At 44.3% G+C, this 16,144-nt stretch overlaps 1 protein-coding gene across 1 annotated transcript in view; it reads right to left on the bottom strand.

The window, feature by feature from the left end:
- ptpn22 (protein tyrosine phosphatase non-receptor type 22) overlaps nt 1-16,144 on the bottom strand; it is a 60,393-nt gene that overhangs the window by 18,208 nt on the left and 26,041 nt on the right. Inside the window, exons 9-11 of the mRNA XM_079558274.1 lie at nt 11,666-11,732; nt 10,673-10,750; nt 2,893-2,973 (exon numbers count right to left, since the gene is read on the bottom strand). Coding sequence (XP_079414400.1) covers nt 2,893-2,973; nt 10,673-10,750; nt 11,666-11,732 — 226 coding nt within the window. The remainder of the gene's footprint in view (nt 1-2,892; nt 2,974-10,672; nt 10,751-11,665; nt 11,733-16,144) is intronic.

Consider the following 16,144-nt stretch of genomic DNA (forward strand, 5'->3'; position numbering starts at 1 on the left):
ATATTACGGTAAAGTTGTATGCGCGGAGAGAGGGGGCGGAGTTAACTGAATCGAAGCGTTGTGTCTTCCGGGTTTGAAAAATACCTCCAAAAAACACTTATATTTATCACAAAAATGAGTGCTCCATAATGGTAGAGGTACAATATATCATATACATGCCTATACTTAACTTTGGAATGGCTAAAATAGCATGATATAGCTCCTTTAAAATGGGATACTAAATCTCATCTTCAGTACTTGACCTAAGATTTTTCACTATAAATACTTATTCCACTTTATTTACTTGTCAAGTCGGTAACGCTTTATATTCGTTAAGCATTAATAAGATATTTATAAGCATTAATAATATGCTTGTAAAGTATTAACACACTGCTTGTTATGTTTCATCTGTTACCGTACTAATAGGCCATTAATAATAGGCTTATTCATAGCCAACCCTTAACCCTGACCCTGACATGATTACTAATGCTTATTAATACTTCATGAGAACACCTTCATCTAAAGCAGTGGTTCTCAACCTGGGGGTCGCAAGACAAATTTGGGGGGTCGCCAGATCATTTAGATAAAAAATACATATTTTCATTAGCATGTAATCAAATGTTTTATTGTAGCATGTGTTTTTACCAGAGAGCCATTATTTGATCATAGTTTGATGAATTTTATTTCAGCCATTTGTTTTTTTCTTTGTTTTTTAAGAATTATGTCGGCTAATGTTCCTATTTTTCACGGTGTGACCCGGGCGGGGGGGTCACGAACCCCTTTACCTGCTATAATGGGGGTCGCGGCTCCAAAAGGTTGAGAACCACTGATCTAAAGTGATACCGTTAAATCATACTGACTCAGTTTAAGGTAAAAACAAAAAAAGTCTGTATTCATTTGAGTAATTTTAAAGGCACACTGCGTAACATTTTGGATTATACTGTTATCTCAATTAGAAGACATAACGACAAGCGACTCAAAGACTGGATTTGTATCAGGACCTATTTCAATCTCATATATGGCTGCCGTTAGTCAAGGTGAGACGCTGCAGGTGAATAGGGAAAAAAATATATATTTACAGATATCAATTTGAAGCTTTTGCTGTCGATCACTGGCATAAATGTGAGAAAAAAATACATTGCAAGTTTTCTGTCATTGTATCTTTTCACATAAGAACAAGGTGTTTTATGCCTAAAAATGCCCCAAATTTCCCATCTTTTCGCCGACTAAATCTGAATAATGGACAGAGCTACATTCAAATTTATGGTTTCATTTTATTGATGAATGAGTTGCCAAGACTTTCTCAGAGCGGATTTTGGATTTCTTGTTTAGTTTTAAAAAAATCTGTTTTTTGGTGGAAAAATGTGTACAAATTTTATTTTCGCCTTATTTTTTGACATTCAAAACTCAATAAATTGGGCTTAAGGAGCTGGGGAGGGTTTATTACTAATATTATAATTATTATTATTATTATTTTCTTTTTTGTTTGTTTATTTTTTGTTCCAGGGCTGGTGGGTTAAAAAAAAAAAAAAAAAAAGACATTAAACAAGACTGTGCTTCTTGTAATATAATTGAAGTGTAAGTTGACACTGTTGTAGTGGTTGCATATATGTTTACTGAGTACATCTCACTGTGTCGTCAACCATATAAAGGAGCATGTACCTCAAAAAAAAAAGAAAAAAAAAAAAAAAAAAATATTTGGGCTTAAGGGATTAGATAATAAAAAATCCCTCTGAAAAAAACTTCCAAATCTTGTTCAGTCCAAGGCTGGAAAATGTGAAGTCTTTAGGTCCGACTGACGTGGACATAGTGTCGCCACAATGACAGAAAAATGTGTTTTGAGAAAAAGGCCCTTGAAATTGCATTCTCCCATATAAGTCTATGGGGGAACTTTGAATCAGCGCAATATTTAAACATGTTATTGTGAAGATTAGGGATATTTTCTGTTTCCGGGTGAAAGCTTTTATATTCAGAGACCAATTTGGCCCAAAACCTGAAAACTGAAAAAAAGAAATAGTTTTGCCTGTAGTGTCTCCCCTTAACAACGGATTTTGTCCTGTGCCTTTGACCCGTCCTCTGATGCCACTGGGGCAACTCGTAAGGAGCAGGGGGCGACGGCGGAATGGTCCAAATCTGGCTGAAGGATGAACCTATTGTGCATGTTTTCAGTTGATGGGGGAGACCAGAGCGCCTGGAGGAAACCCATCCAGACATGGAGAGAATAACATGCAAACTCCACACATGGTCTGGGAATGGAACCCGACACCTAAACGCTCAGTTTATTTTATTTTTTGGGTACAATGTTGAGCAGTGTGGCTTATCAGGACCTCTGATCTCAAGTATATAACAACAAGTATACAACATGTGACTATGGGTCTGAATATGTATAAAACAGTCTGAAATTCTGCTTAACAAAGGGGGTAACAGAATTGTACAATACAATTATTCAGTTACAAATATATATTATATTTTGAGCAAATACTGATAGTTTTTAGAGCCTTTTTGTTATCAGAACCTTCCAAGATCTTGATATATGAGAGAGTATCACTAAAAAAATGTGCAAAGTTGGGTTTCTGCTTAGAGTATTTACATTTGTGAATATAAAATTTGGACAAAAGGAGAAGTAAATTAAAAATAAAATAGATATCTTCATTCTTTTGCTTTCTGAAGAAACAAAAAATAACGTTTTCCCATTTCAATGTAAAGTCCTAATTCTTTTATGACTAAATTCAAAACGGACATTGATGTGAACTGCTCTTTTTGTGGAGATCATCCAGAGACAATACAACATTTTTTTTGGGCACGTTCTTATCCCAAGAAATTCTGGAAAGACTTATGTAGTTTTATAATTGGACATCTATACAAGGACTTAACAAAGGAAATGCATGATGTTGATCGACCTGTGTGACTCACCTCCTGCTCCAGTGCGTCCGCCGCCTGCAGAAACCTCTCCAAAAGGACCTTGATGGTTCGGTGCACCAGCACATACTGTTCCTAGTGTCACACATCAAAAACCTGTTCAGTCAGGCGTCAGAAAATCACAAAGAAACCAGATACAGGAAGAGAGGAGATACTCTGGGAACTGCAGGGTTGCTATTTACAAAGTGTCAAACAACAGTAGCAGGAACATTTTCATTCAGTTAAGTTTACTTCTTCATAACATAACGACCGAAAAGGTGTAGGCTGAAGCTAATGCTTATTTTGCTCACCCTTGTTTTTTTTTCTAAACTTACAGCACGTGTTTTTGTTACCTTTCCAACATAACATCAGACGTTCAAAAGGATTTTATATAGATCTTTTTGGTAACACTTTACATTACGGGCCGGTAAGTCCTTGGTACTTACAGAGGTAATTCTAGATACTTATTGTGGTACTTACGGTGGTACTTACAGTGATACAGTGGTAAGTCTAGGTATTTATCGTGGTACTTATAGAACTTATGGTGGTACTTACAGTGGTAAATTCTAGTAATAATAGTGGTACTTCTAGGTGCTTATTGTGGTACTTAAAGGATACTATAGTGAGATTGACAAGGTATGTACTTCTAGATACAGTGGTAACTCTTCTTAATGAAGGTCGTACTTCTTGTTTTCTCTAATGCTGTTTATGTTGTTTTATAGTCACAAAATCCTACATACTTCTGTATGTAGAAGTACGAGAGTTACGTATGTAACTACGGTTCTATGAATCCCTCCTGACCGCCAGAGGCGGTGCTGAAAGCACTGAATGTTCCCTTCGCGCATGCGCAGTTCGAGTAGGAATACCAACAACGTCACAAACTTGTGACCCTCGGATGGCCAATCAGAGGCTATATAGCCCGATGACTTCCGAGGCTCTGTTCCTGCAGACCCCACTCGCGCGAACGCAAGGATCACGAGTGACAGAGAATCTCTGGCGGTCATCCGGGATTCATAGAACCGTAGTTACATACGTAACTCTCGTTCTATTTCATCCCTCCTGACCGCCAGAGGCGGTGCTGAAAGCACTGAATGACGAATACCAGCCAAGTCACGAGGAAATCCGACCACACACCTCAGGAAGCGGACTCAGAGGATCCCTGAAGAAGCACAGCATCCAGAGACTGAGAACCCGCCACATTCACCCTATAGAACCTGGTGAAGGTAGTGGAAGATGACCACGAAGCAGCATCACAAATGGCGTCCAGAGGCATCCCCCGCAAGGCAGCCCATGACGTTGCGACGCCCCTAGTAGAGTGGCACCGAACAGGAGACGGCAGGGGACGGTTCCCAGCCTCGTAAGCATGAGAAATCACCTCAACAATCCAGTGGGACAGGCGCTGCTTCGAGAGAGCACAACCCAGCCTAGCACCACCAAAACACACAAAAAGCTGGTCCGACTTACGTACACCCGCTGTGGCAGCAATATACGTCCTCAATGCCCTAACAGGGCACAACAACTCCGAACCTGACCCACCGGGTGAAGGTTCCAACCGCCCAAGCCGCAAAGGCTGATTGCAGTGAAAACGAGACAAAACCTTGGGGAGAAAGGCAGGGTTAGGCCACAACGTAACCCCAGAGCCATCAGGAGCCCACCTCAGGCACTCGGCACTAACAGACAGGGCATGTAGCTCACCAACCCGCTTCGCTGAAGCAATGGCCAGCAAAAACGCAGTCTTCAGAGATACCCACCGCAAGTCAGCACGAACCAACGGCTCAAAAGGAGGCAGCCCCAAAGCCGACAGCACAAATGGTAGATCCCAAGGTGGAGTCCGTGGGGCCACCGGCGGACGTAATCTCCGTGCACCCCTAAGAAAGAGAGACACAAGACTGTGACGCCCCACAGGAGCATTGCCGACAAGAACATGGTGACATGATATTGCCGCGACATACACCTTAAGAGTGGAGGGAGTGCGCCCCTTATCCAAAAGTGACTGTAAAAACTCCAAAACAGTAGACACCGAACAAGAAACAGGGTCTTTACCATGAGCAGCACACCAACGAGAGAACAGCGTCCATCTGTTGGAATACATCCGCCGCGTAGATGGCGCTCTGGCATTCAGGATGGTCCTCCTGACAGGATCCGACATATCCGTCAGAGACCCCTCGGATCCCCCAGTGGCCACACCCACAGCTGCAGCCGATGCGGCGCGGGATGCCAGAACTCCCGCCCAACTGAGAGAGAAGATCCGCCCGGTCGGGAAGGCACCATGGCTGGCCGTGGCAAAGACTGTACAGTAGTGGAAACCACGTCCGCGCCGGCCAAAACGGGGCCACCAACAACACCAGGTGACCCTCTTGGAGAATCCTCTGAAGGGTCGGCATAATCAGAGGTATCGGCGGGAAGGCGTACAGCAACGTTCGAGGCCAGGGGTGAGCAAAGGCATCCTGGCCGAGGGAGCCCGGCTCCCTCAGGGAAAACCACAGAGGACAGTGCGCCGTGTCCTGACTGGCAAAAAGGTCCACCCCCGCTACGCCAAAAATGCCCCAAATTGACCGCACCACCTCTGGGTGGAGGCGCCACTCCCCCGGAGGACACCCCTGACGGGAGAGGAAATCCGCAGACCTGTTCCACACCCCCGGTAGGTACACTGCCCGCAGGCTGGACAGACGAGAGGCAGCCCATGTAAGGAGGTCCCGTGAAGCCGCCAGAAGCTCCGCGGACCTGGTGCCTCCCTGGTGATTTACATGATACACAGCGGTTGTGTTGTCTGAGCGAATGAGCACATGCTTCCCCCTCAGATGAGGCAGAAGGCACCGTAAGCCCTGGTGCACCGCACGGAGCTCGAGCACATTGACATGGTCGTTGCGCTCCCCTAGAGACCACAGACCGTGGGCCGCCCTGTGCTGCCACACGGCGCCCCAGCCTGTACGGCAGGCATCCGTCGTTACCACCTCCCTGCGTGACACGACAATGCCCATGGGTACCCCGCTGAGTATGTAGGCCTCGTTCCGCCATGGGACAAGAGCACACAGGCACCTCCACGACACACGAAGCTTCCGACGCCTGTGCAGTTTGGGGTCTAAACGGAAACCATTCAACCATCTCTGAAACGACCGCAGATTGAGAAGCCCGAGAGGGACAATACGGGACACTGAAGTCAGCATGCCCAGGAGGCGTAGAAACGTGACATAATGCAACAACCTCCCTAATCTGAACCGACTGAGTAGAAGGAGGATATTGCTGACCCGCGGAAGCGAGGGGCGAGCCAACATGGTGGTCGTATCCAGGGTCATACCTATGAATGTCGCAGTCTGTGAGGGGATCAGACAACTCTTCTCCAGATTTACAGTTATCCCCAGCTGAGCCACGTGTGAAAGAAGAAGGGACGTGTGTCGAGCCACCAGTGCACGAGAGGGGCCGCAAACCAGCCAGTCGTCTATGTACGGCAGAACCTTCATCCCCTGGGACTGCAGAGGTGCCAGCGCTGCAGTCACAAAGCGTGTGAACACCCTCGGAGAGAGAGAGAGACCGAAGGGGAGCACTCTGAACTGCCAGTGTCGCCCTCGATACGCAAACCGGAGGAATCGCCTCTGCTGAGGCGAGATGGGGACATGGAAATAGGCGTCCTTGAGGTCTATGGAAGTGAACCATTCCCCCTCGTGGACTGACTGTACAACCTCCGCGGCGGTCAACATATGGAACGGAAGCGCTTTCAAGAACCGGTTCAGTCCCCGCAGATCCAAGATGGGTCGAAAACCGCCTGTCTTTTTCGGAACAAGGAAGTAAGGAGAATAAAAACCCCTGGGTTGCCGCAGAGGATTCACTTCCTCGATGGCACCTTTGGCCAGGAGGACAGACAACTCCTGATCCAGTGCCAACGCTTTTGCCGGGTCGCTGATGATGGTCATTGCGACCCGACGTGAAAGAGGAGGCCGGCGTCGGAACTGCAGCTTGTACCCCTGGGTCAAGGTAGCAACCACCCATGGATCCAAGCCATGAGCAGCCCAGCAACTGAGCTGCTCGCTGGTGAAATATCCGACTGCCGGCCGGAGACCCTCATCTCCTAGCCCCCTGGCCCCGTGGGAACCTGGGGGCGCGACGGGAACGATCAATCGGTTGTGCCCGACCCGCTGGCGCACGGGAAGGGCCACGAAAATCCCCGTCCGGCCTCTGCCGGGTCACAGGCTGGCGAGAACCGTCAACAACAGGGTAAGCCCGAGGCGAGAACCGAGGTCTATGGGGAGGAGGCGGCGGGCCCCCGAAACGAGGAGGAGGCATGGCCCTATTAAGGCCAGACAACTGCTGGCGGGTCTCACGAGCACGAATGGTCCTCTCCAGCGCCTCCAGCGCAGCCGGCCCAAAAAGCACTCCAGGTTCCACTGGAACACCCCGCAGAGTTCTACGACACGCCTCCGTCAGGGGTGACTGTGCCAGCCATACCTGCCGACGAGCCTGGCACAAGAAAGACATCATTCGGCCAAGTTCCCGCGTCAAAAGGGCAAATGCCTGCAGCGCAGCATCACTAAACCCAACTGAACTGGCAGGAGAGCCGCCCGCAGGCAATGAAGCAGAAAGGGCAAACATCAAATGCGCCAAGGAGTTCCCAATGCGACCAGCACGGGCGCCAGCATTGTAGGTCCTAGTCAGCAGATCGTCCGTGACACGACATTGGGGTCGTGGGCAACGAACATTCGGGCGCAGCGCCTCCTCGGGAGAGACAATCAGGGAAGCAATGGCCGGCTCAACCGCAGGCATGTGCTCCAGCCCGGCCTGATCAGCACCCTGCATAGCCGCCAACGCTCTGCCATCGGCCGAAAGGCGAGCAAAGGCAGCAGGTTCCCTCCAGCATGCATGTAATTCCGTCAGATACTCTTCAGAAGGCGGGACGGTAAAGGTGGAAGGCGGCCGCCCACGCCTAAAAAAAGCACTACCCGGGGCAACTGCATCTGGCTGTGGCACCTCCACCTGGAGGCTCTGTAGTGCCAACCGCAGGACAGACTGCATCGAACTGTCCTCAGCCTCAACCAGCGAGCCCTGGTCAGAACCACGAGAGCCCGCCACGGAAACCTGCGAGGCGGCATCCTCACAGTCCTCCGAAAAAAGAGATACAGAAGCAGCCAGTGAAAGGACGTCATCCTCAGGGGGAAGGACAGGCATGGTCCGAGAAGACCCACTATCCTCCGAGCCTGAAACATGGACTTCATCTCAGCCAGTTCAGCCGACAGCCGCTCGACCTGCGAGGAGAGAGCCCTGTCCTGCGCAGCCTTCTTCTTAGGGGGAGCCGCCAAGGCGGCCTCACCTTTACGCTTGGAGCGCCTAACTGGGCCCGGTGCAGCCAGCGCCTCTAGGGGCAAGTCGCCGCCAGAGGAAACCTGTGCCAACCGGGCCAGTCGCACTGCCCTAGACATGAAGCTGCAATTCATGCACGGGTCATCAGAAAGCCCCTCTCTCAAATGATCGGGCCCGAGACAGACAGGACAGAGGTCATGGCCGTCATCAACCTGGAGTGAGGCGCCACAGGAAACACAACAGTGACCACCATCCATGGCAAAAAACGGTGTCTCGTTAGGAAGGACAAAACACACGCTAAGTCACGAACCGGGGGAAGGCGGCGCACACGCAGCCTACCCGGCCGGGGAAGTAAGAGAAAAAACAACACAGCACCAGAAGGCTGAGCAGTCACCATGAGTTCAACCAACTCACAAAATTCACACCATAAACTGGGGGAAGAGGCGCGTACGCAGTCTGCACCAGTAGAGGCAAAAAAACAAAAACAAAACAAAACACAAGGTACTCACCAAGGGCAACAAAAAACAACCACGGTAAAATAGAAAGGGCCGTGGTGAAAAAACTGCAGTCAGTCGGGGGAGGAGGGCTCACCCACGAAAATCGTAGCAACCTAGCTAACCACACGTAGCTGGCGGAGACAAAAAAAACCCAACGCTACACAGAAATCAGGCTATACGGAGCACACCCAGCCTAATTTCCAACCGCCGTAAGCTGGGGGAAGAGAGCGGACACGCTGTCTACCCAGCAAAGGCGAGAGAGAGAGAAAACCCCAATACACGTACCTGGGAGGGCAAGAAAACAAACGATGAGTAGCGTCGCAGCCCTTGGAGGGCGGAGAACCCCGCACCTCCGACACAGCAGTCGCAAGGCTACCGGCGACGTACGTAGAATCACAGAAAAACAAAAAAACAGTAGTAGTGTGCACAATAGCTTAAACCAAAGCAGTAGACACACCTGCAGTACCAACTGCGCGCGAGAAGAAAAAAGGAACAGAGCCTCGGAAGTCATCGGGCTATATAGCCTCTGATTGGCCATCCGAGGGTCACAAGTTTGTGACGTTGTTGGTATTCCTACTCGAACTGCGCATGCGCGAAGGGAACATTCAGTGCTTTCAGCACCGCCTCTGGCGGTCAGGAGGGATGAAATAGAACCACATTTACTGCCTATAAATTGCTGCTGTAGTATCCTTGAATTACCAGTAAGTACCATAGATGTATCACTGTAACTACAAGAAACTATCACTTAAAGTACCAAAGTAAATAGAAGTACAACCTTCATTACTAAGACTGTATCTGTACTGTATCTCTTAGTAATGAGAGATACTGTGGTAACTGTGTCTCCCTAACCCTAATCCTAATTACTAGTAATTACCACTTGTAGTACCACATTAACCTAGAGCTACCACTGTAAGTACCACTTTAAGTACCACAATAATTACCACTGTCGTTACTAGTAATAACCACTGTAAGTACCACGGACTTACCGGCCCGTAATGTAAAGTGTTACCTTTTTGTTTTTTAAAGTAAGTTGACAGTCTTAAACAAACTGGTAAACAGAATGAAGGTATTTTTCAAGTGTAATACTTTTATACATTCTCTTTAGGTGGAAGAGAGCGGGACATGATGTGAGATCCTCTGTACAGTCACTCCAGAGATCGACCCCTTTACGTCTAAACATCTGAGCTCAGACCGGCTCTGTCTGATGGGGAAGTTTATTTTTTACTTTGAACATCATTTTTATTGTATACAAATCTACTAAATCATAGAATGTTTGCAGGTTTATGAACAGGGAATGGGTTGGTTGGTTGCAGGTTGAGAATGTGATGAGTCTTATTGCCTTTTTTTGTAGGGTGACATTTTTGTGTGTGTTTGCATTACAAAAAGTCAATATCAAGCATTGGCTTAAATGACTTGAATTGAGGAAATGTTTCTTGTTTTGAGCGGTTTTCACTCATTTAGACACTTTTCCTGATCGGACCGAGTTTGCTTTGCTTGTTTGAGGACATTTCAGACCAGTTCTAGGGTAAATCTCGCTTGAAATAACAAAGTAAAATTGCCAATGAGACAAGACCAATTTTCTTACCCCATTGGCAAAGAAAATGACCTGAAATAAGGACGAAATGTATCGAAACGAGTCAGAAACATCTCAGAACAAGTGAAATAATCCAGGACAAACGCCCAACAACTTCTTAACTAGTCAAAACAACTAAAATTTGGATTATTATGCTCAAATTGAGATGTTTATACTGATCTAGTTAATGACTTTTTGCAGTGTGATTTATTGGTGTTTCCCCAAATTTCTAAACAATAAGTGACATATGGCATGATTAATGAGTTATATATGAGAATTAAGCTTTCTTTGTTTAAAATGTATCTGGATTTATATAACATCGCTATTGCTTTAGATCATTTCATTCTGATATTATTAATCTGTGACTTCCAATTTAGACCATGATCAATTAAAACATGCAGCAGATTTGTGGCATAAATACAAAATACCTTACTTTGGTCTGGACGACGGACGCCCTCTGGGTTCTCATGTTCTGAACCAGGTCATAGATGTTGAAATCAGACGTGATCATCTACAAGCAACAAGGACAAAACAAAGTAAGATGATCATTGAGCTGTGCAAGTAAGTGAAAACCTCAAAAACATCTTTATCACAATCTAGCATTGTTGATCTAAAACAGCAAAAACAAAAGTACCGATCAGGGGGTTGAGGTTATGTTTAGGGTCAGGGGTGAGGGTTGTGATTACGGTTCGGAATGGCAAATGTGAGGTAAGTTGTGTTTAGAAATCAATCAATCTTAATGTATAGAGCGCTTTTCATACACAGGTGCATCGCAAAGTGCTTTGACATTAAAAAAAAAAAGACATTAAAACATTATTGCTCGACAAACCCTCCCAATATATACAGTTGTCACAATACACACACACCTACACCCCCTACCCTTTACTCTACACTCATGCTCACACACAGAATCAAAATCAAGTACATGAGGCTGGTACAGATGACCAGGGTGAGGAAACACCAACTAGAATGTCTTGGCTTTCAAATGAGGCATCTGTCATGGTAGGAGGTGGTGCGAAGAAAATAAAACCCCAAAACTGGTGATGTTTAACGGACGAAAACCAAAATAACAACATCCAGAGAAAAGCAAAAACCGGGGCTGACATAGACAAGGACAAGGGAAACACGGGGGTATAAATACAAGAGGAAACGGGGCACAGGTGGAACACATCAGGGCGGGGCCGGCAGGTAACGAGGGAAGTCAAGGAAAATCACAAGAACAGAACACATGTCAAAATAAAACATTAAACCAAACACAAGAAAACATACAAAAACAGGTGAACAAAAGACGACTCATGACAGCATCGCACTGGCTGTAAACTCTCCTGTCAATATGCTTTGAGATGTTTTATATGCATGATCGCTAATCCTAACCCTAACCTTAAGATACGGTTATAAAGAATGAAAGTAAAATAAAGCCAAATACCTGTTTCTTTAAGAGGTTCCATGTGAAATCGATCACACACAGGGCTCCCGTTCGACCACATCCAGCACTGTGAACACACAAATGTCGCTTCTTTAGATGCTTAAGTAGATGAGCTATAACAGTCCTGTATCACACACTAGGGCTGCTCGATTACTGAAAAAATAATAATCACGATTATTTTTGTCATAATTGAAATCACGATTATTTGTTGCCTTTAAAAAAATCCAGCAAAAAAGTGACAAAAATCCATAAAAAAAGACAAAAATCCAGCAAAAAAGTGACAAAAATCCAGCAAAAAAGTGACAAAAATCCATAAAAAAAGACAAAAATCCAGCAAAAAAGTGACAAAAATCCAGCAAAAAAGTGACAAAAATCCAGCAAAAAAGTGACAAAAATCCAGCAAAAAAGTGACAAAAATCCAGCAGAAAAAAGACAAAAATCCAGCAAAAAAGTGACAAAAATCCATAAAAAAAGACAAAAATCCAGCAAAATAGTGACAAAAATCCAGCAGAAAAAAGACAAAAATCCAGCAAAAAAGTGACAAAAATCCAGCAGAAAAAAGACAAAAATCCAGCAAAAAAGTGACAAAAATCCAGCAGAAAAAAGACAAAAATCCAGCAAAAAAGTGACAAAAATCCAGCAGAAAAAAGACAAAAATCCAGCAAAAAAGTGACAAAAATCCAGCAAAAAAGTGACAAAAATCCAGCAAAAAAAGACAAAAATCCAGCAAAAAAAGACAAAAATCCAGCAAAAAAGTGACAAAAATCCAGCAGAAAAAAGACAAAAATCCAGCAAAAAAGTGACAAAAATCCAGCAGAAAAAAGACAAAAATCCATCAAAAAAGTGACAAAAATCCAGCAAAAAAGTGACAAAAATCCAGCAGAAAAAAGACAAAAATCCAGCAAAAAAAGACAAAAATCCAGCAAAAAAGTGACAAAAATCCAGCAAAAAAGTGACAAAAATCCAGCAAAAAATTACACAAATCCAGCAAAAAAGTGGCAAAAATCCATAAAAAAAGACAAAAATCCAGCAAAATAGTGACAAAAATCCAGCAGAAAAAAGACAAAAATCCAGCAAAAAAGTGACAAAAATCCAGCAAAAAAAAGACAAAAATCCAGCAAAAAAGTGACAAAAATCCAGCACAAAAAAAACAAAAATCCAGCAAAAAAGTGACAAAAATCCAGCAGAAAAAAGACAAAAATCCAGCAAAAAAGTGACAAAAATCCAGCAAAAAATTACAAAAATCCAGCAAAAAAGTGACAAAAATCCAAAAATTTAAAATTGGAAAAAAAATTGGAAAATTTTAAAAAAAATAAATAAAATTAAATTAAAAATAAAATAAAATAAAAATACAATTATAATCGATTTTTTGCGATTATGCTAATTTTGTAATCGTTTACTGTTGTAATCGAAATCGTAATCGAATTTCGATTAATTGCACAGCCCTATCACACACTCACATATACTTTTCTTTCTGTTCAAACCATAAGCTCTCAAATGTTAAGTGGAAACAGCGCAGTGGGCTGCTCACTCACCGCCTACACAGACTTCCTGCTTTACTGTGTACAATGTGTGTGAGCTACTGTCTTGTTATTGGAAATGGGTTCCCATGCTAACCTTTGAGACCAAACCACACATTTGTTTATGTTGTTGGCTGGCTGTGTACAACATGCTGCTACTGTGCAATAATCTGCACAATGTCACCTAAAAAAGGCCTTTAAAAGAGATTTACCATTTCCATCCATCCACTCAGAGTCTAACATGTATTTTTACTTATGTCCTAAATGTGATCCTAATGTGATCGTGTTGGGTCTTGAATTTGGACACGGTTTGACAAGTAAAACAGGTCCGGGGATGGATTATGGGCTGTAAAAATGTGGATGACAGTTTAGCGTCCGGGAAAATACAGACTGGGGCGCATAAGAAGAAGAGACGATCAAAGCAAATGAACAGGATTAACCAGGGCCGGACTGGGACTGAAAACCAGCCCTGGACTCTGGTCAGTCTGGCCCAAATTAGCGTAAATGTGACACTTCCACAAATACACATGTTAACCTCTGACCCCCCGCCTTAACCGAGAGCATTTTCTCCAGTTCAGCTTTGCTCAAATCTAAAAGCTTCTTGACTGGAGAGCGACACTGTAACGCCTCATTTGGAAGCTAGAATCTAGAAAAGTGATGGTAACTTTTTGTCACGTTTTTTTTTGCTTTTTCATTACTTTTTTGTGGCTTTTTGGCGTGTTTTCGTCTCTTGTTTTTCGGGTTTTTTTCATGTTGTTGTTTTTTCATCACTTTTTTCATTGCATTTTTTTGTGTTTTTGTCACTTTTTTGTCACTTTTTTGTTGCTTTTCCAGCACATTCTTGTTTTTGGATGTTTTTCTTTTAACCCCTTAACTCCCGCCTGAACCGAGCACGTTTTCTCCAGTTTGGCTTTACCCCAATCCAAAAGCTTCTGGAAAAAAGGTGTGAAAATAGCAACAAAACTGAGATGAAAACAATGATGGAAATGTGACAAAAAAAGTGAGAAAACATTGACGAAAAAGTGACGAAAAATTGATGAAAAAAAGACAAAAATGTGACAAAAATTTTATTAAAAAATGACGAAAAAATGACAGAAATTTGACCAAAAAAGTTACAAAAATGAGTTGAATATCCAACAAAAAAATGATGGGAAAAAAATGTGAAGCCGTGAGGAAAAAGATCCTCTCGGTTCAGGCGGGAGTTAAGAGGTTAAGCTTTTAGATTTGGGTAAAGCTCAGTTTTGCCCGGGGGTAAGGGTAAGGTGAAGTGAGAGGCCAGACCGGTGGCCCTTCTGTGCTCTTCCAGAATGGACATATGGCCAGTCCGCCCCTGGGATTAGTGAAAACTGTATTTATTTGACAAGGAAACAATGTTATAGTGTGAGGGGAATTAGTCTATTTAACCGTTCACAAAGTTAGTTAGTTTAGTTTGTCTTTTCTCAGTCACACAGACAGAAAAGCACGTTACAAACAGACAACAAACAAGTGTGACCTTATGACAACACTGATCGATACAGGTGTGACAGTAGTTTAATTATGGCTTGTTAACTGTGGGGATTAGACTATTTTTAAAACTCTGTTGAAGCCGAGTGATCTGTATCCATGACCGGAGGGTGATAGAGTGAAAGAGAAGCTGCAGTGGGCGTGTGTTGTCCTGTGTTATGGCCTTATTGTTTAAATGTGTGAGGTCGGGAGTGGGTAGACCGACGATTCTGGTGAACATGTTCTGGTTCTTGAGTGTAAGCATGGTCATGAAACTAAATGAAATGTTCCAAAGGCACGGCGTCGCTTACCACTTTTACACAGACGACCAAATCTATAAGCCGTTGAAGAAAAATGGTCGGCCCCCCTGACACCTCTACTCCAGTGTTTGAGTGACGTCAAGGTCTGGTCGGCTCAAAACTTTTTAAGTCTCAATGAAAACAAGACTGAAATGGTTGTGTTTGGCTCCATGGACCCTTCACATGACCTGGGCCGTCTTAAAAGAATAGGCCACCGTTTTTACATACTGAGATATGCTCTTACCTCACTTTAGCCGAGTTAATATATCCCCGTATTACGCCTCACAATATAGTCCCCCTTTTTATCTGCATATAAAATCGACATGCTACATTTCTGTGTAAATATACTTCGCATGAAAACACTTCACGTAACTTTATTTAAATAGGGAACACGTGGAAGAGCTTGGTAGCTTCTATCGTGAGCTTTTTTGGAGCTATGTGACATGTGGGAGAGGCTGCGTATGTGTGAGTGCACGGACAAAGACCAGACGGGGATATATTAACTCGTCTAAAGTGAGGTAAGAACATATCTCAGTATGTAAAAACGGTGGCCTATTCCTTTAAACACTGTGTTCGCTCTTCAGCCTCCAGCCTCGGCGTCAGTGTCGACTCTGATTTTAAACTTCACAAGCAAATCAATGCTGTTGTTAAAGCATTAAACAAAAGTTAAACCTTTTTTATCTTTTAAGAACTTCGAGCAAGTCGTGCACGCTTTTATTTCAACTCGCCTGGACGACTGCGACGCACTTTACACCGGCATAAGTCAGAATGCTCTTTATCGCTCGCAGTTAGTCCAGAATTCTGCGGCTTTTAACAGGAACCAAAAAGTATGAGCACATCTCCCCCATTCTTGCGTCGTGGCACTGGCTTCCTGTTCATTTTAGAATTGATTTTAAGGTTTTATTGTTTGTTTTTAGAGCTTTGAATGGTCTGGCCCCTCAGTACATCAAGGACCTCATCCACATTTACACATTTACGCTCTGAGGTCCGAGGGCGGCTCCAGCTCGTGGTGCCCAGGACGAGCCGTAAGACCAGGGGGGGCAGAGCATTCTAAGCTGTGGAACGCTCTGCCCCCCCACGTCCGAACGGTCCCCAACGTGGAGTGTTTTAAATCCCGTCTTAAAACCCACTTTTATTCTCTGGCTTTTAACACCGTGTGAGTTGTGTGGTCCTCTGTG

Source organism: Gobius niger, assembly GCF_951799975.1.
Source record: "Gobius niger genome assembly, chromosome: 6".
Classification (NCBI taxonomy): domain Eukaryota; kingdom Metazoa; phylum Chordata; class Actinopteri; order Gobiiformes; family Gobiidae; genus Gobius; species Gobius niger.